General features: G+C 41.7%; 2 protein-coding genes across 4 annotated transcripts; one reads left to right on the top strand and one right to left on the bottom strand.

Moving 5' to 3' along the window:
* Positions 1 to 216: 216 nt before the first annotated feature.
* naa50 (N-alpha-acetyltransferase 50, NatE catalytic subunit) lies at positions 217 to 7056 on the bottom strand. 2 transcript variants are annotated; one of them, XM_012857419.3, is made up of 5 exons: positions 6862 to 7056; positions 5528 to 5661; positions 3672 to 3791; positions 3497 to 3563; positions 217 to 1710 (listed from the first exon to the last, which is right to left on the bottom strand). In XM_012857419.3, exons 1-5 carry the CDS (start codon positions 6867 to 6869, stop codon positions 1533 to 1535), a joined length of 507 nt encoding a protein of 168 aa, XP_012712873.1. In that variant the 5' UTR covers positions 6870 to 7056; the 3' UTR covers positions 217 to 1532. The 2 variants fall into 2 exon arrangements, with proteins under 2 accessions (XP_012712873.1, XP_012712872.1); XM_012857418.3 differs by having other exon boundaries at positions 5528 to 5664; positions 6862 to 7055.
* Positions 7057 to 9178: 2122 nt separating this feature from the next.
* Positions 9179 to 24920, top strand: atp6v1ab (ATPase H+ transporting V1 subunit Ab). 2 transcript variants are annotated; one of them, NM_001309933.1, is given in 15 exon segments: positions 9179 to 9272; positions 11918 to 12021; positions 14098 to 14226; positions 15039 to 15253; positions 15329 to 15466; positions 15563 to 15714; positions 15814 to 15976; positions 16064 to 16172; positions 18016 to 18138; positions 20144 to 20258; positions 22352 to 22415; positions 22516 to 22719; positions 22816 to 22910; positions 23022 to 23193; positions 24200 to 24915. In NM_001309933.1, coding segments are annotated over 14 exon segments (1854 nt in total). In that variant the 5' UTR covers positions 9179 to 9272; positions 11918 to 11939; the 3' UTR covers positions 24293 to 24915.
* The last annotated feature ends 169 nt before the right edge of the window (positions 24921 to 25089 follow it).

The following is a 25089-nucleotide window of genomic DNA, read 5'->3' on the forward strand; positions in this document are numbered from 1 at the left end:
CTGAATTAAAAATCCACACATCTGGGAAACAATGTGACATTTTCCTTACACTTGCATTGCTTTGTGCTGGTCTCACCCAAAATATATTAAAGTTTGCTCTTTTAATGCGACAAAATGTATAGAAGTTCAAGCAGTGTAGATACTTTTACACTCATCTGCACATCTGTGTGAGCTATAACCTGCAAAGGATTTGAAATCAAGAAAACTGAGAAAACCTTTTACTGCAAATAGTAATTCCTTTATTTAGACGTTAAAAAGTCTTACAATATAGAGCTCCAGAAAAGATAAAATTCTTCAAAGAAAGCAAAAACATGCGTATACTACAGTAGAGAGAACAACTCTCCTTGCATGCAGAGGGGTCAGAGCTTCTTCTGGGTTAAACATCGTATCCGACCAAAATTACCAAACCGTCAGAACTGCATAAAAACCCCATGAGGGTACATTAACAAAGGCTTTCGGATGGAGAAAGTTTGAAGAAATCATTGTTATTTGTAAGGCTGCTACATAGGGAGCTAAAGGTGTTTAAGAAATGAATACTTAGCCACCTTAAGCAAATACATTTGCGAGCTATACCCAAATCAAATCCATTTAGCCAATCATCTATCATCAATACGTCTCCTACAAGTCAACGTGAGGCGGTGTACTGTTCAGAAGAACTCCTAATACTGCCGCTCCTTGTTCGGTTTCCGCACGCAGGAGCTTTTTTTTTTTTTTTTTTTTTTACCTTTTAGCCGTAAACCCAGGGGAACCTCTGAGCTGTTTGCCGTGTGAGTGTGAAAAATAAAAACAACAGTTTAGGGGAGTTAAACTAAAAAGAGAGCCGAGTCCTCTGGAAATCAAAAGTGGCGACAGCATCTTCCCAACCACGACCGAACCATTCAGCCTCCCCCTGCTTCCGTACCGAGGGGAAACATTTCTACGCCTCCCGTCTGGACGCACGAACAAGCCGGTCTCCCTCGCTTGCCACGAATCACGGGGGTTTCGGGTAGCGAGATGAGGACCTTGCCTGCTCGACGGACCGGCTCCAACCTAACACTCCAAACTGACCGGTCAAGTGACGGTCTTTCAAGCTCTTCCACTGCTTCGTTCGAACTGCAAAAATAGATACGTCCCCCGTGAGGTTTGGTAACCGCATAAAAACAACTCAAACACAGACAGAATGATTTGAAAATAGAACCCCCCCCTCACCATGTCTACTATTGTTCTGTGTTAGCATTTTATCATTAGAAACCAATTCTTGGATACAGAGCTTTCTGTCATTTTTCAAATAACCAAATGTAATAAAGGGAACAATAAAATATGCAACAACAGTGAAAGAAAATCATCTTTGCAAGATAAATGCAGCAATTTTTATATCAGAAAAACTGTTTTTTTTTTTTTCTTTCTAGCGTCCTTTTGAAGAAACTGTTGAATGTGTTGACCGTGGGGCATCTGTCACAGTTCTGTTTCTGTGTGGATGGGCACATGTGCTTTTCTTTTTTTTTTCTCCCCCTCCCACTGAAAAAAAAAAAAAAAAAAAAAGCAGTGTGCCACTACTCTGCTTTCTGAAGCTCTCCACTGGGTGGCGCACATGGACTGCGAAGGCTCTTCTGCAACACATGGGCATCTGCAGGTTCTATCCTCTTGTAGTAATTCTTTTTTGTCTCGATGATCTCGAAGCCGAACTTCTGGTAAAAGTCGATAGCTGACTCGTTGCTGATCTGCACGTGACTGTGGAATGAGAAACAGCCGATTAGCTCGTTTAAGACAAGTCCGTTTTTTTAAAAAAAACAATGTTTGCACCGTTTTGAGATTAAGTTCAAAAAATGTAAAAGATAGAGGTGCTTAGGAAAGCACTTTTTTGTAGACCTACAAGCAAAAGTGCAACAGCTTAGAAAGAAATCTTTATTTTCACAAGCACTCAAACTAAAATAGCCCACAGATGTTTCAGCCAAACCACTTGGAGGAAGAAACAAAGCCTTAGTTAAAGGCCAAAACACTGATCTGTTGCATCTATATATTTAATCTGTGAACATGGAGAGTCTAATATGCCTTGAATTTGACATTAGTACATCTATTGAAAATGTACACTTTCTTTAAGACTATTACTCAGGTAACCTTGAGCGTTCTCTGACTGTTTTAAAGGTTAAATTACATTAGAGTTTATACCCAGAAAACATAGAAGTCCTTAAACTATTAAATATAAACCACAATTGTCCTATTGTATTTATTTATGTTATAAGGCAATTATTTTAGCCGATTTTTGGCCTCAGGGGACGGAACAGCTGAAGGGTGAGGGATGGGAACAGGCAACCCACATTTAACAGATATTACTACATCCAGATCACCGAGGTAAATGTGAGGGATAATGAGGTTTCTGTAATAAAAAATATATACTTACACTGGTTCACACTGATGGCATTATTAAATCAAATCCATTAACTACCCTCTCCAAACTTTCCCCTATATGTATCCACTATAGCAGCCACTGCTTACTTTTCTCAGTGTCTGAGCCAAATGAATGATAGCTTGTACATCACAGTTTTAACTTGGCTACCACACACCACAAGAGTACCATTCGCTTAAACTGACTTTTAAGGCCAAGCGACATAAGAAACCAAACAGTAAAAGAACTTAAAGAGTTTGAATGTGGTGACAGACAAGGTCTTAAAAAGTGTTTTCACATCAACATTAGCATAGTGAAGCTAAATTAGTGGGATGTTCAGGTGCTTCCATTCCATGATTCTAGATTTGACACAACCACTGCTAGGCTTGTGTAATATAAAGTATTCTCATGACACAGTTGTTGAAAGAAATTGTAGAGAAGCTAAAAAGAAATAAAAATAACAAGGCTGGTGAGAAGCGAAGCACAAATTACATTCTTTAAGTGAGTCCTGGTAGAATTATTTTTCTGATTTCTGTCGCAAACTCCCAGAGAACTTTTAAAACCCCCTGTAGGGTCCTGGTCAGCTGGGTCTTTTAACAGCCGTAATTGTGTAGTGTCTCTTTAAGATACTCTAGTATCGCTAATTACGTCACAAGTATGCGCTGCTGGTTCTCTGTAGAGAATGCTTATCCTTATCAGAATAGGTCACATTTCAGGTGAAGAATTTGCTATTAACGTGGTCGTGATGAGTGTGCTTTTTTCTGATTGATGTCAAATTTCAGATGGCTCCTCAATTTGTTTATTTCTCAATTTCAGACATTAAAATGCAAAATTGCTAATGACTATCAGTTGCTACAAAAGCAGAGGTGTAAAAACATACAGTATGCAGTTTAAATACTTCAACGTTTAGAGGTAATCGCTTTTATAGCTAATTAACATTGCCTGCAGTCGAGACATCAAATCCCAGGCTTGGGGGGACTCAATTAAATAGAGCAAAAAAAATAAATAAAAAATAATTAGCTGCCTAAAAACATTATTCCCAATCACCTGTATAGCAATCCTCATTCAAAATTAACCTTCAGATGTCATAAATCCAAACATCCCTGACCTTCCCTGTGTTAAGATACTCACAGGTAAATGTTGTCAAAAGTGCCGTCCTTCTCGCAGATGTTTAGCACGTGATTGAGCATCTTTGTACCTAGTATAAACACATAAGTTCAAACTTACAAAAATGATACTAAAGAAAAAAAAAATTTTAAATTAAAAAGTGCCGCTACAGCATTTTCACACAAACAGAGCTCCTTACCAATTCCAAGTCTACGGTAGGGCGCTAGACAGCCGAGTGTCATGATATACAGCCTCTTCTGGTTCTGAGAGTGATCCACTCTGCAGCACACAGCTCCCACTGCAATGTCATTGAAGTACGCTGCAAAGCAAGATTGAACTGATGCTAAAACCGTGTTAACAGGCAGAGAAATACATTCAGGATTATTACACCAAGGTAGCCATCTAAGAGTCTATGGTTCATGCCATACATGAACCATAGACTTAACAGCTGGGATTTAGGGCTTTACAGGAATACAGCTACATCCAAAAATAAAATTCAAATTCCAGTATTTCAGTTCAATATTTATGTCAGTCATTTCAGAAAAAGTAACTTGTGGACTCATTACACAAAGTGAAATGTGATAACTTACAGATAATAAAAACTCACAATTGAGTCTCAGAATATTAGAATGTTGTGAAAAAGTTAAATATTGGAAACTCATGGCGTCACACCCTAACCACCTAATTAACTCAAAACTTCTGTGAGGGTTTCCTGAGCCTCTAACCGGTCTCCGTTTGGGTCAGTAGGCTACACAAGGAGGAAGACTGCTGACTGGACAGATGTCCAGAAGTCACTGACACACTCCATAATGAGGGGAGGCCATGAAGGGTCACTCCTAAACAAGCTGATTGTTCACAGAGTGCTGTACCCAAGCATAGTCATAGAAAGTTGAGTGGAAGGAAAACGTGGGGAAGGAAAAAAGGTTCAACTTTTTTTCCCTATTGCCAACAAGCTTTAAGAAATTATTATTTCCTTTTCCAGCACGGCTTGGTACCACGGAAGGCTGAGGATCAGAACCTTCTCACGGTCCCTCACACCCATTTTAAGACTAGAGGAGATCGCTCCTTCCAGGCCGATGCGCCATAGCTCTGGAATGATCTCCAGGGATGCTTTCAAGAGCAGACTTAAAACTTTTCTTTTTCGCAAAGCTTTTTAACAACTCCAGTGTGTCGGCTGTTCTTCTGTGCCTATTAGATTTAACTCTACCTCTCTGGTCATGGTTTCAGTCATGCTTTATCTTTCCTCTGACGTTTCATCGTTTTATCTTATCGTCTGATTGTGCGCTTTTGTAAAGCACTTTTGTGAGCCTCGGTGTCTGTGAAAGGTGCTGTATGTATAAACTGTTACTTACTTTACTTACATGGAGTGGATGTGCTCGATTGGCCAGCGAGCTCATCAGAGCTGAACCCCAAAGAGAATCTATGGGGTATTGTCAAGAGCGAGATGGGAGACCACGCACAAGGCTGCCGTCAAAGCAACCAGGACTTGTATTCAGTTTTCATTTGATTTTATTCAGCACCTTGGTTACACCACAGCAGTCCTCCCTCCATGCCATGCCACACTGATGCAGTAATGCATGCAAAACGAGGTCCAATCAAGTATTGAGAGCAAAGAAATAAGCATACTTTTGAGAGGCCAGACATTTATGTTTATTTCTTTTATTGATCTTTTTATAACTATCTGGGACACTGAATATGATTTTTTTCTTCATTTTCTATAAGGCATAATCATCAAAATTACAGGAAATGGATCTATACAAGTTTCATTTTCTAAAATGTGTGAAATCTTTTTCCAAGAAGCAACAGCTTTTTATAATCTTTCAAAAGGGTTAAAATCAGAGGTTTTCGCTCATCTCTGTGCTAATCGCAATGACACAATATGATGTTGTGAGTGCTTCAAAATTAGACCATTTCAAAAGAAAAACAAATAAAAAAAGTGTCAGTCCTAAAAAAAAAACTAACCACAGCAGACCAACCGCACCTGCAAGTCCGGTTTTCCTTCAATTAACCATCCACTGTGTGCCAAGCTTTAAGCTAGCCCAAACACATTCTTACCTAGCTTTGCGAGCTCCCCGACTTCCAGCACATCTTTGTAAAATTTGTCGTTGTAGCTGACCGGAAAGATGACTTGGTTCAGGCGTTTCAGCTGCTTAATGTTGTGAGGCGTAACGTCCCCCAGCTCGATCCGGCTACTGGAACAAGAGCGAAACGGTCACATGGCTGACAAGAGGAGCACCAGATCGTGTCTTTATAGGTCAGCGCTACAAGAGATACCTTTAAATCAAGATGATTCAGCAACCTGACATTTTTCACAATTGCCAAATGCTCAAAACATCGTTAACATTCTCCAACTAGTTGTCATAATTTACAATGCAAATAAAGTGACAACTTTTTAATCATTATTTTAATTTAAAACATGCTAATATAATAGCTAAAAAGCAAAACACACATGGACATAGAGAAAGGAACTCTGATTTGGACAGAACTACAGATTTTCTATCTTGATTTACAACATAATTACACAATAGACAAAAAAAATGTCGTGTTACAGGGGAGAAATTACATCTGAGGCGAGCTTAACTGATTTTACAGGCACAGTCTGACCGGTATCCTGAGATCAAATCCCATGTTTGCAGCAATGTTCCTAGGTTTGCTTTATGAGCAAGACACTCTAATCCAGGACTCTGCGAAGGGTACCAGTGTAGTATTTATAGGACCTCTGGACGTCCAGAAAGGGCTGCAGGTCACGTGTGTTATTCACAGGAATGTAAAGTCACATTTATTTAATCCCATCTGCCCCATTAACACGGTGTATTGTCATTTGTCCCGGTGTCATTTAGGAATTTGGCCCTAAGCAGTCAAACGACGAACCTAACTCCAAACTTCATGCCTCTGTTACTTTGACAGATCAAGTTACACTCAGAATGCTGAAGTTGGGCTAACGCACTGGGGGGACTTTTCCAGCTAAAACACGCAATAGTGTTGATAGCTGGCTCGTTTATTTTGGGTTGCTTTTGTTTTACAAGTTCGCAGCAAACACGGCAATCGCCAGAGATTCGGCTCCTGCCTTTTCAGCTTCGCTTCGCTTATGAGGCTTTACTGACTCAGCCTCCCACCAGGAGCACCAAACTGGTTAGCTTAGCATGTTAGCGGTGTAAACGAACCGAAAAGCGGCTTAAGATCGAAAACCAACCGCGACAGAGCCCTTTCGCTAACTATGCTGTCGTACTCATCCCTTTCATAACCGCGAATAGTCGGCTTAGCGGGTTAGTTTGCATCGTCCCCCCCCCTCCATGCCCGCCTCCCTTTTAAGAGAAAAAAAAAACAGGCATGCAAAAACTTTAGTCGTGCTAAGCTACATATTCGTGACTCAAAAAGCTTGGACTCACCCTTTCATTTTACACAGATATTATATCCCTGTTTGAGATTAACGTTGACTTGAGCGTTGCTTGGGTGAAAATGTGAGGAATTTAACAGAGTTGGGGTCGGGGATGCCTCCCGTTCTACCCTCCACATGTAGCGACGGTTGCAGTTAGCTTAGCCGCCACTCCACCACGGCAGACTGTCAACCCCTGAACCCCTGACGTCACCGCTGTGCGCCCTGAACTCAGCCTGCTAGGCTGTGGGCCGTACTGAGTAAGATATTATAATGAAACAGTTATGAGCCAGGTTATATATAATTTATAAAAATATATACATTACATGTCTTTTTTTTTTTTAGCAAATATTAAATCTAGAGTAGCTTTCTTTGTAAGTGTAAGATGTGCAACCGAAACCAACCTACGAGTCCTTTATCAGGGTAACAAAGTCCAAGTTCTATAAAAAAACGCATATATATATATATATATATATATATATATATATATATATATATATATATATATATATATATATATATATATATATATATATATATATAAATATTGTCAAATATACAATATATTTGACAAGCAAAGACCATTGAGGTGCCATTGTCTTTTACACACAGAAAGAACGTGAGAAATGTTTACTCTTGTTTGAGGATCAAATTGTCTTGCTTGCTGGAACAGTTGTTTGAGCTAGCATTGACTGGTACCTCTAGATTAAGACTCGGCAACCTTTATCCTAAATTAAAGATAAGACAGACTTGGGGCCCTTCATTCCAGCTTTTGTTTTTTCTTCCCCAGGATGTTATTGGTGGAAACTTATAACATGTCTTTGATCTTAAGGACTTTAAAAATGGATCTGTGTTCAGTTTATCACTTGGGATAGCTACATCAATCACAGCAGTTGTCCACCGCTGCTTATCAATGATCACAATGTCCGGTAGGTTGGACATTACCATTTTGTCTGTTTGTATCTGAAAGTCCCACAGGATCTTAGCTCTGTCATTCTCCACCACCTTGGGACGTGACTCCCATTTTAACATGGGGGTCTCCAGTTGGTTTTCTGCACAGATGTTTCTGTATACTATACCAGCCACTTGGTTATGGCATTCCATGTATTCCTTCCCTGCTAGTATCTTACACCCTGCTGTGAGATGCTGGGTGGTTTCTGGGGCCTCTTTGCATAGCCTGCCCCTTGAATCTTGCCTGGTATGGTAGATCTGGGCCTCTATTGCTCTGGTGCTCAAGGCCTGCTCCTGTGCAGCCATGATCAGTGCATCAGTGCTATACTTCAATCCACCCCTCTGTAGAAATTGGTAGGATTTGGTCATATCAGTCACTTCAGCTACCTGTCCGTGGTAAATCCCAGGCAGGGTTTTTTTCCTCCCACGATGGTTCCTTCAGTTCCTTATATTCCAGCTTCCATTGTTTGTTTGTTTATGTTATGGTGATTGTACTGAACAACAATTTCCCTCTGGGATTATTAAAGTATTTCTGATTCTGATTGTCTGAGACATTCACTGAGCGCTTGATGAATGATGAGTATCTGTCTGTCTGTCCGTCCGTCCGTCCATCCATCCATCCATCCATCCATCCATCCATCCATCCATAATTGTGAATGTTAAATGTACGACTTTCAGTTTCCTAAATTTGTACTGTGTATTTCCTAATTCTGAATGTAGAACCTCAAAATTGTGAATTGGAAATCCATATTGTGCTTTTTATTAACGTTTTGCATTTTACTTATGTTTTTGAATCTCATAATCGTGACATTAAATCTCCTAAATATAACATATTTAAAAACATACACTTTATATATGTATACCAAATGCCTGTATACTGTGAGCGCTGTAAACAAAGTAAAATTCCATGATTGTGCACACAATAATGGCCAAATAAAGATAGTTCTGATTTATATAATGTGAAATGTTGTTGCTGTGGTCAAATGGTACAAATCGTCTTCCGTAGTGGCTCACACCCGCGAGCTCCTTGCGTCGATTCCCTATGCCGTTCGTGACCGAGTCGTCTTAATATTTTAGCTCATTACATGAACGAAGATAGACAACTTCTGACTTCTGGAGCAGGGTTTTGTCTAAATAATTTCGGTTGTTGAGCAAAATACTAATTAAATATGAAAACAATTATGGGCAATTATAATATCTAAAACTGGTACTAAATGAAAGGGACGCGGAAACTAACATTTCTGAACATGGTGATTCGAACCAAATTATTCGAATCCCAAAAGAGTCACGGAATTCCCATCACTCTTACAGTGGGTGGATCCAAAATGGCGCCAGTTGCAGGGCCTTGCAGTAAAAAAAAACGAACACGGTGAGTGAATGAAGTCAGCTGACCTCAGCTTACCGTCACGCAGCGCAGTCGCGAGCTTTTCTCCTTCGAGGCAAGACATTAAACGAGCACTTCAAGATCAGACGGTAAAGATATCTGCATATTATATATTTATACTGGTTCCGGTGGTTTACTTATTGGAAACAGATACGGTTTTGCTGTGCGAGAAGGGTGTTTAAAAAAAAAAAAAAACTGCTTAGCTGCGCCGTGGCGACCCAAACGGTAGCGGCAGCAAATTCTTTCTGAACCAGGCCGACAGAGGCGTCCAAGACACCGACATACAGCCACAGACCAGCTAACACGGGCTTTACAGAGCCGAATCCTGTTTGTTATGTTTAAACTCCACGGATTCCAGACTCTCCCTGCAGTGTGAATAGATCCAGTTAGCTTAATCATTTGGAGGACAACCTGTCCGACGGACAGCAATGAAGTCAAAGCTGGAGATGCAGCATCGTCACACCGTCGATGCGTTTTTTTTTCCTCCTGAGCATTAAAACCAGCTAGTGTTTACACGGGGCTTTGCTTTGAGAAATTACATTATGGATCATCTTACAGGGCTGTGCTGTTTACCCCAACGTGTTACCGCCTTCTGCGTCACCACCTCACATATATCTGACAAATATGTAAACACACACATAAAAAAAAATACACCTGGTGAAGAAGAGGTGCCTCTTTTCTTAATATGTACAACTGGACAACAGCGATAATTTTTTTTACCCCATTTTCTGATTAGTTATTGATTATCCAACTCGCTGTGGATAATTGTGATTTATTTATTTATTTATTCTTTCTTTCTTTCTGGGGATCCACTGCTGTCAGGAGGCGCAGCTTCTCCAGAGTTTCCACACAGCTCAAATATGTACTTCCCAGTCTAGCACTGTGCTCATTTTCCACTTCCTTAAAAGTGTGGAAAGCCAGTCATGTGCCACTATCATATGACCCAGTGAAGGCTGAAGTCCTGCTTCATAGATCATAATGTTCAAGCATAACGAGAAAATGATTTTTATCTGAATTGTCTTGTCAAAAAGATTTGATGTTATGTAGAACAACTATTGGAACCAAAGTATAGAAATCTCATTACAAGGTTTGTGTGTTGTTGTCGTTGCCTAAAAAAGGACTTTATGCCGATCTGGAGCACAGGACTGTAGGAGACGTCCTCTGGTCATGGTTGAGCTAAGTTAAAAAAAAAAATCGAAGCCGAGTTTGAAAAGTCGTTATTGCGCAACAAACCGGGCCCGAAGACGGCGATTGAGCTCGGGTTAAACCAAAGACTGCAGCTAAAATCAGTGGGATAGATGGGAGCGACGGGGTTTGAACTAGTGTTGCACCGATACCGATACCAGTATCAGACGGGGCCCCGATCCAGCACTAAAATGGTGGTATCAGTATCGCCGAGTACCAACAAATAGGGCACCGATATCATTTTGATGTTTGTATGTCACTTGAACGCAGCCTTCTCTCTCCCCACTAGTATAATACATGTTATATAAGTTCATGAAAGTTGCACTATTTTAGCATTTGAGAGCCAAAACTCAGGGTTTAAAAGTGATTAATCAATTATTAATGTAATTTTACTGTCTTACTGTTGCACTACTATTATACATGTTATAATTTCACCAATGTTGCACTATTTTGGCCTTTGAGAGCCGAAAGTTTATTCAGCTATTGTCACCCATTCCAGGTAGGCAATAAAAAGTTCTACTACCCTAAGTAGTATGCAGTTCTTCATATATACACACACACATCAATTTCAAACAGATGGTATCGGGGACAAAAAATGGCATCCGCGCAACATTAGTTTGAACAGCGGGGCTCTGTTGGGGATGAGGACCATGTCTTCCTGGATGCACCAGTGCATTGAGCATTGAATGGTGATGGAGCTTTTTTGTGCTCTAAGCCAGTCGTATTGTTTGAGAAATTAAACAAAGACATCTGCTGATGTAACATTGTACGTTTGCACATTTATTTATGCAGCGATTACTGAAACGACACCTTTTCATCTAACTGGGTGCTGTGAGACTCAGGCTCTGATGCTTTCTCTTCAGCCCAAACAAACGCAACATCCAGTTCATTACTACCTTGGCGTTTAAGTTTTAGTCATCCTTTTCTTGTGCAGGTTTTTTTTTTTGTTTTCAGGCCTATAGACGTCAGGAAAGCGGAGGTTTGACTCTTGCAGTTCCCCTGCTGGTCTTTAGGAGGCGCTGCTCTACTCCTACCCAGATGGTCGGAGCAGCCAGGCGTGAGCAGGAAGAGTAGCTGGATGTGTACATCATCAGCAAGAAGGGCACGAAAGGACGCAGGGCGAGAGCAGGAATCAGCGGGTGCAAAGATAGAAAAAAAAACTGCAGACTCATCGTGTTTGCTTAACTCAAGACAAACCCGGTTCCTGCACGGTGTTGTTGTAAAGCCGGGGTTAACTGTGAGGAGCCGGCTGCATTGGGGGATGGGATTGTCACGACTGCTGACAGCTTGGGCTGCTGCTGCCTGGGCTGTGCAGCAAAGGATTTAACCATAAATGTTATTTATGCAGTTTAGCAAAATGATAGGAATGCCATAAAAGCCCAAGCTTATAATTCAGATGTTGTGTGATTTTAGTTTATTTTTGTCTTTAAGTTTGCATTGATCGAGTTCACAGTCGGTATCTGTTTTTGTTTTGAGATAATGAATTTAATCTACGTATTTGTAAGAAATTTAACAGTTTTTTTTTCTTTCTTGCCTCCCTGTTGTTCAGGTCAGGACACTAACCGGTGAAGATGGACACGTCCAAGCTGCCTAAGATCAGGGATGAGGAGCGAGAGAGCCAGTTTGGATATGTTCACGGCGTCTCTGGACCAGGTCGGCCGCCATAGACTCACATATTTATCCGCGTCTGAGTTTGAACAAAGACTTGTAACGGGGCTCTAAATGTGGTGTAGTGTAATGTTAGATTAAGATAGTGTTTAACTACGCTACCTAGCCAATACATTCAACCTTTTTCCCCACAGTTTGCCCTCAAACTTTAACGGATTTCACGCGACAGACCAACACAAAAGTAGAGCATCATTGCGATGTGAAAGGAACATGAAATGTGAACGTTTTTTTCTTTCCACAAAACATAATTAGGTCTGGTGGGCGTTTGTTTCACCTCTCTGAGTGAAACCTTTTAAAGAATCACATGTTGCTGTAATTAAAGCTGAAAGTCTTCAGAGGTGCGTCTCCAGCAGCTTTCCACATCTACAAGTAGAGGCCGAGTCAGTGACCCATGAAACGGCTCCAGCTCAGTCAGATTGGATGCAGACTGTATGTGCACATGAAATGCACACCATGCTGTAGATTGTGGATGAACTGGACTTTGATTGTAGCTGTAGCGTCGGGGCATGTCAAACTCAAGGCCCGCGGGTCGAATCCGGCACGTCAAGGCAATTTACGCGGTCCTCAAGGATTACAAAAGGCATATCATGTCAGAAAGTTGAGGCGTATATCCTTTTAAAGTGTATAAAGTAGCTAAAACATTGCCTCTTGTAGCAAATTTGGATTTTTTTTTAAACTGTGTAGTAACAGCGTACAGCCACTAGATGTCAGTTTTTCCACAACACAATAAAATAACCCAGAAATGTCCAAAAAAAGTGACGCAAGAATGATGAGTTTAAAGTGTAACTCACCGTAATATGAACTTTTTTTTGCAGATAAACTGTTTAAACTGGGCCTAAGGGTGCTAGTTTTATGTTACTGTCAAGTTTTTAACACTTTTTCTGTGAACTGAAATGAAATTATGAAATCAAAAGTGTCATTTATACAGGTGCAGCCAGCCCTTATAATGACTTCATGATGCTAAAGTGGCCCAGTATATAAATGAGTGAGACACCCCTTGCTCTAAAATGTTTTATAGACTCTGTCGAGCTGTTTTCCCCACAGAGCCTGTGGCTAACCATAACCTTTAGTGACTTTAGGTTCCTGCCACTCTTCTATAAAGGCCCCCTTTGTGAATTGCACCGCCTTTAGTTTAGATCTCTGCAGCTCCTCCGCTTGTCTGGTGAACGTTCTCTCTGCGCGGCCGGTCAGTGTAGCTGGACGGCCGCGCTTCATTAGTTTTGAGCCGTATTCTTGCAGTGTTTGGGGTCATTCGCAGAACAGCTGCCTGTGCACTGAGTTTCGTTTCACAAGTGGACTACTTACTCACTGTGTGACTTTTCAAGGCAGTTGGGTGCCTTAGAGTTTATCTGAGGGTCTCGGAGAGAGTGGAGGGGGGTAAATACAGATGTGGCCCCTCTTCGCGATTTTTATGGAGAGAATTATGTTCCTTCCACTCCTGTTGTTCACTACTGCATGTTGGTCCGTCACATAAAACCCCAAGAAAGACGCGTTGCATTTTGTGATGTGTCAAAATGTGAATGAGTTAAACAAACGGAAAAGTATTTGTGTGATTTTTTTAATTCATTTTATTGCTAACAACAAATAATTTCCCTCAAAGCTGCAGCTGTAGCAAATATTCTAGACTTCTGTAATATTCCTGCTCCTCAGCTGTTAGTTGAACCCTGAGGAAACCATCTTTCAGCTTCTTCTTTTTCTCTTAATACTTTCACAAGGGGAGCCTCACTGCTTTTGCCACAGCGCTCCGCTTGATTTATACATGCAAGAAGATTTATTCGATTTTATGCTGGGACTACTTCCTGTTCAATAGACACTGAAACAGTGTCTATTGAACAGGAATATGTTCAATAGACATATACATAAACACATTTAGTCATGTATATGTGCTATACATGAATAAATGTTCTGCACAGATGCGTCAGAGCAACTTATTAGCTGAAGCTAGAATTAAAACCCAGTTGTTTGATCCAAGGCCATGTGACGTGCCAATGTGGCGCGCCATCAGATCCATTCACGCTCATCTTCTTCAAAGATGCTATTTTGTCTTCATCGTGTCCCCAGTGGTGACGGCCACTGCCATGGCGGGAGCGGCCATGTACGAGCTGGTTCGTGTCGGCCACTGCGAGCTGGTGGGGGAGATCATCAGGCTGGAGGGAGACATGGCCACCATCCAGGTCTACGAGGAGACGTGTATCCTTTGCTATTCGCCTGCGTCCATCTGGTTCCGTGGTGCGCGTACTATATTCTTGCTCTAGATCAGGGGTGTCAAACATACGGCCCGCGGGCCGGATCCGGCCCGCCGAACAATTTAGTCCGGCCCTGTGGCTAAATGCATTATCATTATAAAAAAAAAAAAAATTACCATTATTATTTTTTTTTTTCCCAGTGTCCTGTCTGGCAATGTGGCAATAAGATGCCACAAAGAGCTCATCAGATTTGACTTTCACAAGTGGACAAGATAAAAGGAAGAGAATGATAAAACAATTATTGAAAAAAAACATGTATTTTGTTTAATTGAAAATGTGCAGTTCCTATATTGTCCACGAGGGGCGCTGTGTTTTAATTAGCAGATTAAGCTTCAGGTGTGGAAAAATTTAAATCATTTCTTAATTTTTATCTGTTTGATGTATTTTGTCATGCAGGACAGTGTTTTTAAGTTCCAAAAAAGGTGAATAAATGGTTTTCAACATTGTCCAATCACTGTGATCAGTTCTTATGCATAATGCACAAGTAAATGTTTAACTCAGTAAAAGTATTGTTGAAATTGCACATACTTTTCTTAAAAACGCTGAGGTTATTCATAATATATTGTGTAAAAGTGAAATTAATTTAATATAAAAATCAACAACAAGTCCACATTTATTAGTTCTATTTAATCTTGCAATGAGTTTACTCATGTGGCCCTCTTGAGATCAGATTAAGCTGTATGCGGCCCCTCAACCAAAATGAGTTTGACACCCCTGTTCTAGATGTTTTGTTTGTTTTCCTGAGCGTAAATTCAGCCGGCGTGTCGGTGGGAGACCCCGTGCTGCGGACGGGGAAGCCTCTCTCTGTGGAGTTGGGTCCCGGGATCATGGGCTCCATCTTTGATGGTATCCAGAGACCCTTAAAGGACATCAATGACCTCACGCAGAGCATCTACATCCCCAGAGGCGTCAACATCGGCGCCCTCAACCGAGACCTGAAGTGGGAGTTTACCCCCAGCAAGAACCTGCGGGTACGACTTTCGTCTCAGACGTTGTTTAGACGCGGCAACGTGTGCTGTATTGACCTCCCCTGTTCTCCACGTCAGGTTGGGAGTCACATCACAGGCGGAGACATCTACGGCATGGTCTACGAGAACTCCCTCATCAAGCACAAGATCATGCTCCCACCGAAGAACAGGGGCACCGTGACCTACGTGGCTCCGCCTGGAAGCTACGACATCTCCGTAAGCCCGGCAAACCGAGGGGGGGCGGGGGGGGGGTCTCGACCGGGCGTCCGTCGGCCTTCGCTAGGTGTTGACCGTCCGTCTGTTTTGCATCAGGACGTGGTGATGGAGCTGGAGTTCGAGGGCGTGAAGGAGAAGTTTACCATGGTGCAGGTGTGGCCCGTCAGGCAGGTGAGGCCTGTCACGGAGAAGCTGCCCGCCAATCACCCGCTGCTGACCGGACAGAGGGTGCTGGACGCCCTTTTCCCGTAAGCTAGCCGCCCACCCTCTCTCTCATAGCGTTCCATTTAAGACGTCCTGAAAAAGGCTCTCTCAGCCCGAGTCCTTTCTTTTTACCCCGTCTAAAGATGTGTGCAAGGAGGAACCACGGCCATCCCGGGAGCCTTCGGCTGCGGCAAAACCGTCATCTCCCAGTCGCTGTCCAAGTACTCCAACAGCGACGTCATCATCTACGTGGGCTGCGGGGAGCGCGGCAACGAGATGTCGGAGGTGCTGCGAGACTTCCCCGAGGTGAGTGCAGGCGTTTTTTTTTTCCCGCCGAGCGTCCGTCCCAAAAAGGCTCGGCGTAACTGACGGTGCCGTGTGTGATATCGGCAGCTGACGATGGAGGTGGACGGAAAGACGGAGAGCATCATGAAGAGGACGGCGCTGGTGGCCAACACCTCCAACATGCCCGTGGCTGCCAGAGAGGCCTCCATCTACACAGGTGAAGCCCCGATTTGTTCTGAGCGTTGCTTTTGGACTGGTTTTAGAGTTCGTCACATTGCAGCCACAAAAACTTCAACGTATTTCATGTTATGGACTGAAAGAAATTAGCAGGATGGACTAAAAGAAATATCCATTGCTACCCAATGCCTTTAGAAGTGGCCTGATTGGTTAGCAAAGTCCCCCTGAGTGTAATTTAATCCCAGTGTTTATGTTTTGTTGCGAGCATTAATGGACGAACAGCATCACAAAGATTAAGGAAGACAGCAGAGAGGTCAGGGAGAAGGTACAGAGGGTTAAATCACCGTTAAGCTATAAAATAGCTCTGAAATGCAAAAGGGGAACTCAAATTTCCTTCAAATGAGTGCATTTGTCCTTGATTTGAGCAGGTAAATAATATTATCTGCCTATTAAATTAGTATTTGTACCCCTAAAATAAGATAATTCTACATACTGCACTTGAAATAGGATGATGGAGATGAGTTTATCCTGTTTTAAGTGCAAGAATCTTACTCCACTGGCAAATCATTTAAGCTTGCCTGCTCATATCAGGGACAAATGCACTCATTTAAAGAAAAGTTTACTTACTTTTAGTTCCTTTTTTGCAGTGTGCTTGTCTTCTGAGTACGACAAAACTGCAAATCGACCGAGATGAGGCCGTTAATCTAAAGTGATGGGGGGGGGGCAATGGCGGAGAGACTCGTGTTAACTGTGGAGGAGCTGTACAGGTCCAGGGCTCAGGTGCACTAATCTGTCAACATGACGGACTGGCCGCGATGGAAGAGTGGCAAGACGTTAATAAGTCCAGTTTAAAGTTTGACACGAGCCACGTAGGAGACACAGCAAACCTGTGCAAGAAGGGGCTCTGCTCAGACCACATTTAAACTTTTTGATAAAAAGACCTGAGGGTCCTGGAAAATGAACACTGCACCGTACTCTGAAACCACCATTGCCGTTCTGGAAGCTTGCAGCGTCATCCTGCAGCAATGCTCTTTGCTTAGTGGGGACAGAGAAGCTGGTGGGAGATGATGAGAGTGACTGAACTAAAAGACAACCCTTGTAGGAAACCTGCAGAGGACTTGCTGGCGCCGAGGTTCACCTCCCAGCAGGGCAACCAGCCTGCACTGCAAAAACGGAACTAGAAATAAGTAATATTTTCTTAAAATGAGTGTATCTGTGCTTGATTTGAGCAGGTAAATAAGATGATCTGCCAATGGAATAAGACTTTTGCACTTAAAATGGGGACAACTCATCTCCATCATCTTATTTCAAGTGCAGGATGTCTAATTATCTTATTTTAGGGGTCAAAATACTCATTCCATTGGCAGATAATATTGTTATTTACCTGCTTAAATCTAGGACAAAAACACACATTTTAAGTACATTTTACTTATTTTTAGATCCGTTTTTGCAGTGTGGGCATACTGCCAGAGCTACAACACATTGGTTTTGTTAACAGCAAATTGACATTTTAAAAGGGCCTAGTTAAAGTCCAGAACTAAATCTTTAAAAATGAGATTTTGAAGATGCTGTGCTTTTATTCTGGCTGATCTTGAGCTTTATGACAAAGAAGAATGGACACAAATGTCCTTTTTTTTTCCCCAATTGGAAAAAAATTAGAAAAGTAATGCTTTGCTTTTTTTCCCCACACTTTAAAACTCTGAGCTAGTTTCTGTTGGTCTCATGAACATACACCAAAGTTTGTGGCTCTAACGTGGCAAAGTTCAAGCGGTGTGAATACTTTTACAAGGCAGACTAAACACGAGCAACAATTGCACATAGGCTCTGTTTTTATTGTTACTTTTGGGCAACAGAATGATAATGTTTTTTTTTTTTTTCTGCAGGGATCACGTTGTCCGAGTACTTCAGGGACATGGGGTACAACGTGAGCATGATGGCCGACTCCACCTCGCGTTGGGCCGAGGCTCTCAGGGAGATTTCAGGGCGTCTGGCAGAAATGCCCGCTGGTAAGTTTGAGAGTAAAGGCTCGGCTCGGCGCAAAGCAACACACGAACCTTCAAAAGCCACACAAACCTAGAGAATACACAGGAGCAGCATTTAAGAGACCAAAAAAAACCCTCCCCTTCTGTATTTGTTAAAAGAAGTGATGGTGGCAACCGGAGCTGCAGCGATTAGTCAAAGTCATCGTCGGTGTCGATTTGTGAAAAATTGTCGATGCGTTGTTTAAAATATATAATTATTGCTGCGGGCTTAATATTTCTCAGTGGTAGTTTAAATCACATGCAGTTCTCTAGGGCTGCAGCAGGGGGCAGTGTAGTGTCAGTTATCCGCTAAGCAAAGAGCACCGGGACTGACCGCTGTCACTACCCGATCCGTACCGGTAGCACGATCCATACCATCAGCTCATTTGCGCAGGCGCAAACAGAATAACTTCCGGTTCGCCAAAAAAATAATGTAATTACGGTACTGAAAATAATTATTTCTATCTATCATTAAAAATGCAACTATATCGTAATAAATTTAAGACTTTTCTGAAAGAAATGATACGTTTAATTCCTCATTGTATGCTTGACGTCACTCGATAGCCCAGCATCCGTCGAAGTTATCTTGCACTTTATCTGTATTGTCTGAGCACTGTGTTTATTGCTGTCAACAGACTGGAAAAATCTTATCCATATTATACGTGATTTGTTCCAAAAATTTGTTCTAAACATTTTTTATTAGAAGTTAAATTATCGATTAAGAAATTACGCCTCGGTTACACTCATAACTAGAGAAGACCTATATTATAGACGTTATTTTTATGGGATCAAGAACAACACAGCAAGGCTCCTTATTACATTATAAGCACAAAATACATAATAGCTAAATAAATTCAAAAATTTAAACTAAAAAAATTCAAATCAATTTCTTACTCCTATATAGTTTATACTGGGGTTATGTATTTAAATGTTTTATATTTTTATTCAAATGGGAATCTTTTTGCTAAAAAAACACAATTATTTTTATGTTTTCTTTGTTTAATTTTTTAGATATGCATTATTGCAATCAAAGATAACAAAAACCCCGTCGAAAAATAAAAAAATTAAAGTAGAAAACAAATCACGGAATTATTCTATGTCGCGCAGCGAAAGAGCTCATGTACGATCGGTAGTGACACCTGTGCTCCATTGATGGCCGAAAGAGGCACTAATTTTATTTTTGATTTGGTTTTTAGGGAGATTAACTTGTAAAAATATCTGCTCGGTTATCAGTGCTAGAAATGCATGTCCATTTTGACTGCCTTCTCCAGCTGTTTCAGTGTTTATTTTCACTGATATTACGTTGAGAGTAAGCTCAATGCTAGTTTATTAATTAACGGTGACTACAGCGTGAGTTATTTGGAAATGAATAAAATCTGAGCTGGGAATATGTTCCTACTTAATACAGACAATATTAAAAATAAACTAAGTCAGTTAAATTTAAAATGAATATTTTATGGGGTATAATTTCTAAAGAGTGACAAAAAGAGGCAATAAAGACACGTTCAAAGGTGTGCAGACAGGAACGGGTGAGTCAAAATATCTTAAAAGAGACTGAAGTGATGGTGGAGATCATACAAAAAAATAATCGATAGATTAGTCGACTATAAAAATAATCTTTAGTTGCAGCCCTAGTGTCTCTATTAAAGGGCATTTCTGTGTGTTGTAGTGTTTAATGTGAAACAAGCTTGTGCATATTTCAATAAAATTATGAAAGACTGTAGTTTTTTCCTTTTTTTTTCACTTCCTCATGTTTAACCTCTCAATAAAGCACATGGTGATGTGTCCCAGTGGATGCCGATGTGTACATTTCTCACAAGGGGAAGAATTGCAGCTCTTGCAGTTTTACTTCTGATGCTTCTTGCTTAACGTTCAGCAATAGTTTGTCAGATTAAGCAATTTTTTTTTCATTCAACCTTTAGTATTTGAAGCTGAATGACATGAAAGCAGGATAACTGCATGCAGCTGTGATCTGTGTTTCCACCCTCAGACAGCGGTTATCCGGCCTACCTGGGCGCTCGCCTCGCCTCCTTCTACGAGCGAGCAGGAAGGGTGAAGTGTCTGGGCAACCCTGAGAGGGAGGGCAGCGTCAGTATTGTTGGAGCGTGAGTACAGCTTCGTGTCACTAGAGGGCGACGCAGGTTTCCCACGGTCTAAAAGGCAGGGAGTTTTAGTTTTAGTATGGATAGAGACAACAAGGGGATGGAAATATATCGGAATTTCCTCATTTTATTCCCCAATTGTATAAATATTGTGTCCTTCTTGCTTTCTTGTGTCCTTCTGTCTGTCCTCACTCCCTCATGCTTTTGCTTCGTTTCTTCCTCTCATCTTATGTTTCTACCTCTATCACCGTTTTTTGTCTTTCCTTCCTTCCTGTTTTTCCATCCATGTTTTACCCGCTGTCCTTCCTTCCCTGGGACCTCCTGTCCCCCTTAATTTCTAGCATTTTACTGCCCTTCCTTGTATCCTTCCTACTTTCCTTGTGTCCTGCTTCCATTCCTTCCTTCGTCCTTCTGTCCTAGTGTCATTATTTCTTTTGCTTCTCCTTTAACCCTTCACCGTGTCCTGCCTCCTTTTTCTTTTATTAATACAATCCATCCTTTCTTCTGTCCTACTTTCCTTTCCTCATATCTTTCTTTGTGGCCTTCCGCCATTCCTTCCTTCCTTGTATCATTCCCTTTTCCCTCTATCCTTATAACTTGTGTCCTTATAACTTTCTTATGTCCTTTGTTGTTTTTTTTTATTTCTTCAATTGTTCCTCGTCTTGCCTCCATCCCTTCCTTATTTCCCACCTTGTGTCCTGGCTCCATTCCTTCCATCCTTGTGTCCTCCTCCCAATTATTCTGTCCTGTTTTACTCGTGCCCTTTATCTTTACTTTTATAATGCCCTTCTTTTCTTCTATCCTTGTGTCATTCCTCTTTCCTTGTCCTTGTTTTCTGCTTCTTTTCTGCTTCTTTTCTTACTTCCCTTCCTTCTATCCTAGTGTCCTGCATCTATTGTTTTCCTTGGTGTCCTCCCTCCTTCCTTTCCTTGTGTCCTTTAATCCTTGTATTCTGTTTCTTTTCCCTTCCTTCCTTGTTTCCTGCTTCCATTCTTGTCTTGCTTCCTTGATTCCTTGTCTCCTTCTTGTCTTATGTAATACCTTTTCTTTTTTTATGTCCTTCCTTGTGTTCATCCTCCCGTTATTCCTTCATTGTGTGCTGGTCTGATTCCTTCCCTGTGCCCTTTATATTTCGTTCTTTCTTCAGTCCTTCCTCCCAGTTTCTGTTTATTTAATTTTTTTTGTTGGTACCGTAAAGCTCTGCTGTTCACATACCTGCCATAAATCCATCATGAATGTTTTTTTTTATTTTGAAATAAACATAAAAGACTGAGAAGTATTGAAAGTTGTGGAAAAGTTATTAATTTCTCCTATATAAGATGTGTAGAAACTAGGGCTGAACGATTTTGGAAAATAATCTAATTGCGATTTTTTTTCTTAATATTGCGATTTAATGCAATTTTTCCCCCCACAGTTTAATTTATCACATGTTTTAAAATATATACAAACAACAAATCAATTTGTTTTCTCGCCATGTGGATTAGTTGCTAAAAGCCCCACAGCATCTAAACTCAGAGCAGTAATGATTGCCTTCTGCCTACAATATATTTCAACCAAAATTGCAATTTTGACTTTTCTCTGCATTAACCACAAGCAACAAAAATGGCGTCTAAATAAAGATGTTTGTAAACAAGGACTATTTTAAATATGAACTTTTAATGTTTCTATTGATCAGAATATTATTCAAGAGAACAGCTTTTAATTTAATTGGACATCAATCCTTGTTGAACATAAAGCGCAAAGTCCATCCAACAAGCAAGTCTATGTATTAAACTGATTGACCAGTACTTAATGCTATGTATGATTATACAAACTTTAAAACAAGTAATAAAATTAGATTATCTCACTGCTGCAACTCTCTTCCCTTCCATGCGGAGGCGAACCCACTTCAAACATTTTACCGACACCTAAAGGACGCTTCTAATTCTCTAATTGTTACATAGCCAAAAATTGCAGACCTCTGCCATTTGGAAAATGCGTTTTTTTTAAATCACGATTATATTGAAAATGCGATTAATTGTTCAGCCCTAGTAGAAACCCTGGTTTGTGGTGGGACATTGTGGTTTTGAAAAAACCCCTTTTTTCTCCGTTCTCAGGGTATCACCTCCTGGCGGTGACTTCTCTGACCCCGTTACTTCAGCCACGCTTGGTATTGTGCAGGTAAGCGGTTAAACTCTCCCTCAGCCGCCCTCTGGCCAAACGCGACGCCTCTGTCCGCTGCGGATGCCTCACTAAGCTGTGGGCCACGCCCCCTCCGCAGGTGTTCTGGGGTCTGGACAAGAAGCTGGCCCAGAGGAAGCACTTCCCCTCCGTCAACTGGCTGATCAGCTACAGCAAGTACACGCGCGCCCTGGACGAATATTACGACAAGCACTTCCCCGAGTTCGTGCCGCTGCGCACCAAAGCGAAGGAGATCCTGCAGGAGGAGGAGGACCTGGCGGAGATCGTGCAGCTTGTCGGAAAGGTGAGCCCCGGGAAATAGATTATTGTCGCTCGTTCAAGCGCCGCCGTCGTCGTGAGATTCAGCGTGAATTAAAGCGTGACCTCCCCCTTTTGATAGGCTTCACTGGCAGAAACCGATAAAATCACCCTGGAAGTGGCCAAACTGATCAAAGACGACTTCCTGCAGCAGAACGGTTACACCCCGTACGACAGGTAACGCCACGCCGTGCGATCGGAGCACGTGAAACGGCCTTTAAGGGTTTTCTGTCTTAGTTGGCAGTGACTGGATAATCTCCTCCTCCTCCTCCTCCTCCTCTTCCTCAGGTTCTGCCCCTTCTACAAGACGGTGGGCATTCTGTCCAACATGATAGCCTTCTACGACATGTCCCGGCACGCGGTGGAGACCACGGCCCAGAGCGACAACAAGATCACCTGGGCCATGATCCGGGAGCACATGGGAGAGGTCCTCTACAGGATCAGCTCCATGAAGTTCAAGGTGAGTCTTGACGGTTTTAGGGTTCTCGCGGGATTTCAAAGCAGCCCTCTGGATTTCCTCTTCATTATTTTAGAGGGATGGGCAACTGGCGGCCCTCGTCATCACTCGGTGCGGCCCGCGAAGAGATCAATAATAATTTAATAATGAAAAAACAAAAACAACAACTTGTAATTATACTTTTGACCAATAGGGGGCCGTACCCAAACAATAGCGGGCACGGGCCGCTTTGCAACAGCGAGGAAGAAAGTCAAGAGCCATGGCCGCTAGCAGTGGCATAAAGGGAAAACTTGACGAGAAAGTCACATTTTTCAGATAAAATGGGAAGATGTACGGACATGGGGATTATTTTTTTGGTCCCTTGTCATTCACACACAACAATAAACCGTGAGAGCCGACGTGAGTTTTGAAACTGAGCGTCAGAAAGCTATGGTGCATTCAGGAGCACGGGACATTAGATTTTTCAGAATAAAAAGCTAACAGATGTGCATCATCAAAAAGTAACAGAAATACAATTATAGAGCATTCAGTATTGTAAGAAAGCCCACACTGCTTCTGGATAGACACATTATTGTTTGAGTTAAGTTCTGTTCCGTTTTATGCCTCTTTCCTTGTAAATTTAAAATGTCCCATGCTCCTGAATGCATTGATATGGAGGAGTTTAAATTCCGTTTTTTGCTATTTTTTTTTAAAGCAAACGGTTTGGCTTTTGCTTAAGGACATATTAAAATGCATTTATATGCAGAAAATAGTTATATGTTGGTGCAGTAAACATACAGATATAAATTCATCTAAAATTTGTTCTTATTGAGAATAATTTGTAGCGTCTTTCATATCCAATTATTTGAAGTGCGTGGTCATGTGGCCCTCCAATGGTCGTGCTGAAAAAAATGTGGCCCTCTTTAAAACAGGGATGGGCAACTTCCATGATAGAGGGTGGAACGAGTAGAAAAAAAGGGGATCCCCGGTTGCCTCCGTGCTGATTGGGTGTCTGTGCGTGCGTTTGCAGGACCCGGTTAAGGACGGCGAGGCCAAGATCAAAGGCGAGTACGCGCAGCTCCTGGAGGACATGCAGAACGCCTTCCGCACGTTGGAAGAATAGACGCACACCGGTCCTTCCATCGCTCGCCTCCTCCTCCGCCGCTGAGCACATTCCACCTCCGTGTACGCCCAGACGTCATGTGCCCCCCCCCACCTCCACCACCTCCTCCTCCTGTGATCCTCTGTGGGTGAACGTGCAAGTGTGCGAGTGTGTGTGTGAAACGTACTGTGGAGGTAAAAAGAGAAAGATGTACTGTATTCATTAATTGTCGCCTCGAATAGGCAAACTCTGGATCCTCTGCATGGTCACTGACCGTGTGTGTGTGTGGATGTGTGTGTGTGTAAAAATGAAATATGTGTGTTACTTCCTTTCTTCTGTTTACATGATTTCTGTGTAGCCGTGTGGCTTTCCCTGAAGATTGTTCAGTTGATGTATTGTAATCCACAGACCATCTGTACAGAAGAGTATTGCATATAAATCTAAGAAGATCAGTCTATTTATTGCCAGCAGTTATTTTTTTGTTTTTGTTTTTGTGTTGTTGTTTTTTCGCTGCTCTTTTTGACGTTTTTATGGTTGTATTTCAGGCTGTGTAGTGCTGTGTACTTTGCTGCGTGAAAGTCCGACTGTTTCATCATAATACTCTCAAAAAGAAATAAATCATTACGGGGATAAAAAAAAAAAACAACAACAACAAAGGTGTTGAGTGTTCTTCAACCTCATGCAGTGTAATTATGCTGTTAAACTGGTATTTCTACATGACTAACACACTGGAATAACGAGCCTTTTAGTAGCAGCACATTAAGAACTACTGTTTCACACACGTAGAGCTGACTCTGAGGTATTAATTAAACTTGGAT

This window comes from Fundulus heteroclitus, chromosome 21, assembly GCF_011125445.2.
Source record: "Fundulus heteroclitus isolate FHET01 chromosome 21, MU-UCD_Fhet_4.1, whole genome shotgun sequence".
Classification (NCBI taxonomy): Eukaryota; Metazoa; Chordata; class Actinopteri; order Cyprinodontiformes; family Fundulidae; genus Fundulus; species Fundulus heteroclitus.

Excerpts from the sequence above, each read along its gene's own strand:
- atp6v1ab (XM_036124766.1), top strand. The coding sequence starts at position 11,940 with ATGGACACGTCCAAGCTGCCTAAGATCAGGGATGAGGAGCGAGAGAGC. Across the intron at positions 15,977-16,063 it reads TGCTGCGAGACTTCCCCGAG|CTGACGATGGAGGTGGACGG; the intron begins GTGAGTGCAGGC and ends TGATATCGGCAG. Across the intron at positions 23,194-24,199 it reads TCAGCTCCATGAAGTTCAAG|GACCCGGTTAAGGACGGCGA; the intron begins GTGAGTCTTGAC and ends GTGCGTTTGCAG.
- naa50 (XM_012857418.3), bottom strand. Across the intron at positions 3,792-5,527 it reads CGGGGAGCTCGCAAAGCTAG|CGTACTTCAATGACATTGCA; the intron begins GTAAGAATGTGT and ends CTTGCTTTGCAG. Across the intron at positions 1,711-3,496 it reads ACTTTTGACAACATTTACCT|TCACGTGCAGATCAGCAACG; the intron begins GTGAGTATCTTA and ends CTCATTCCACAG.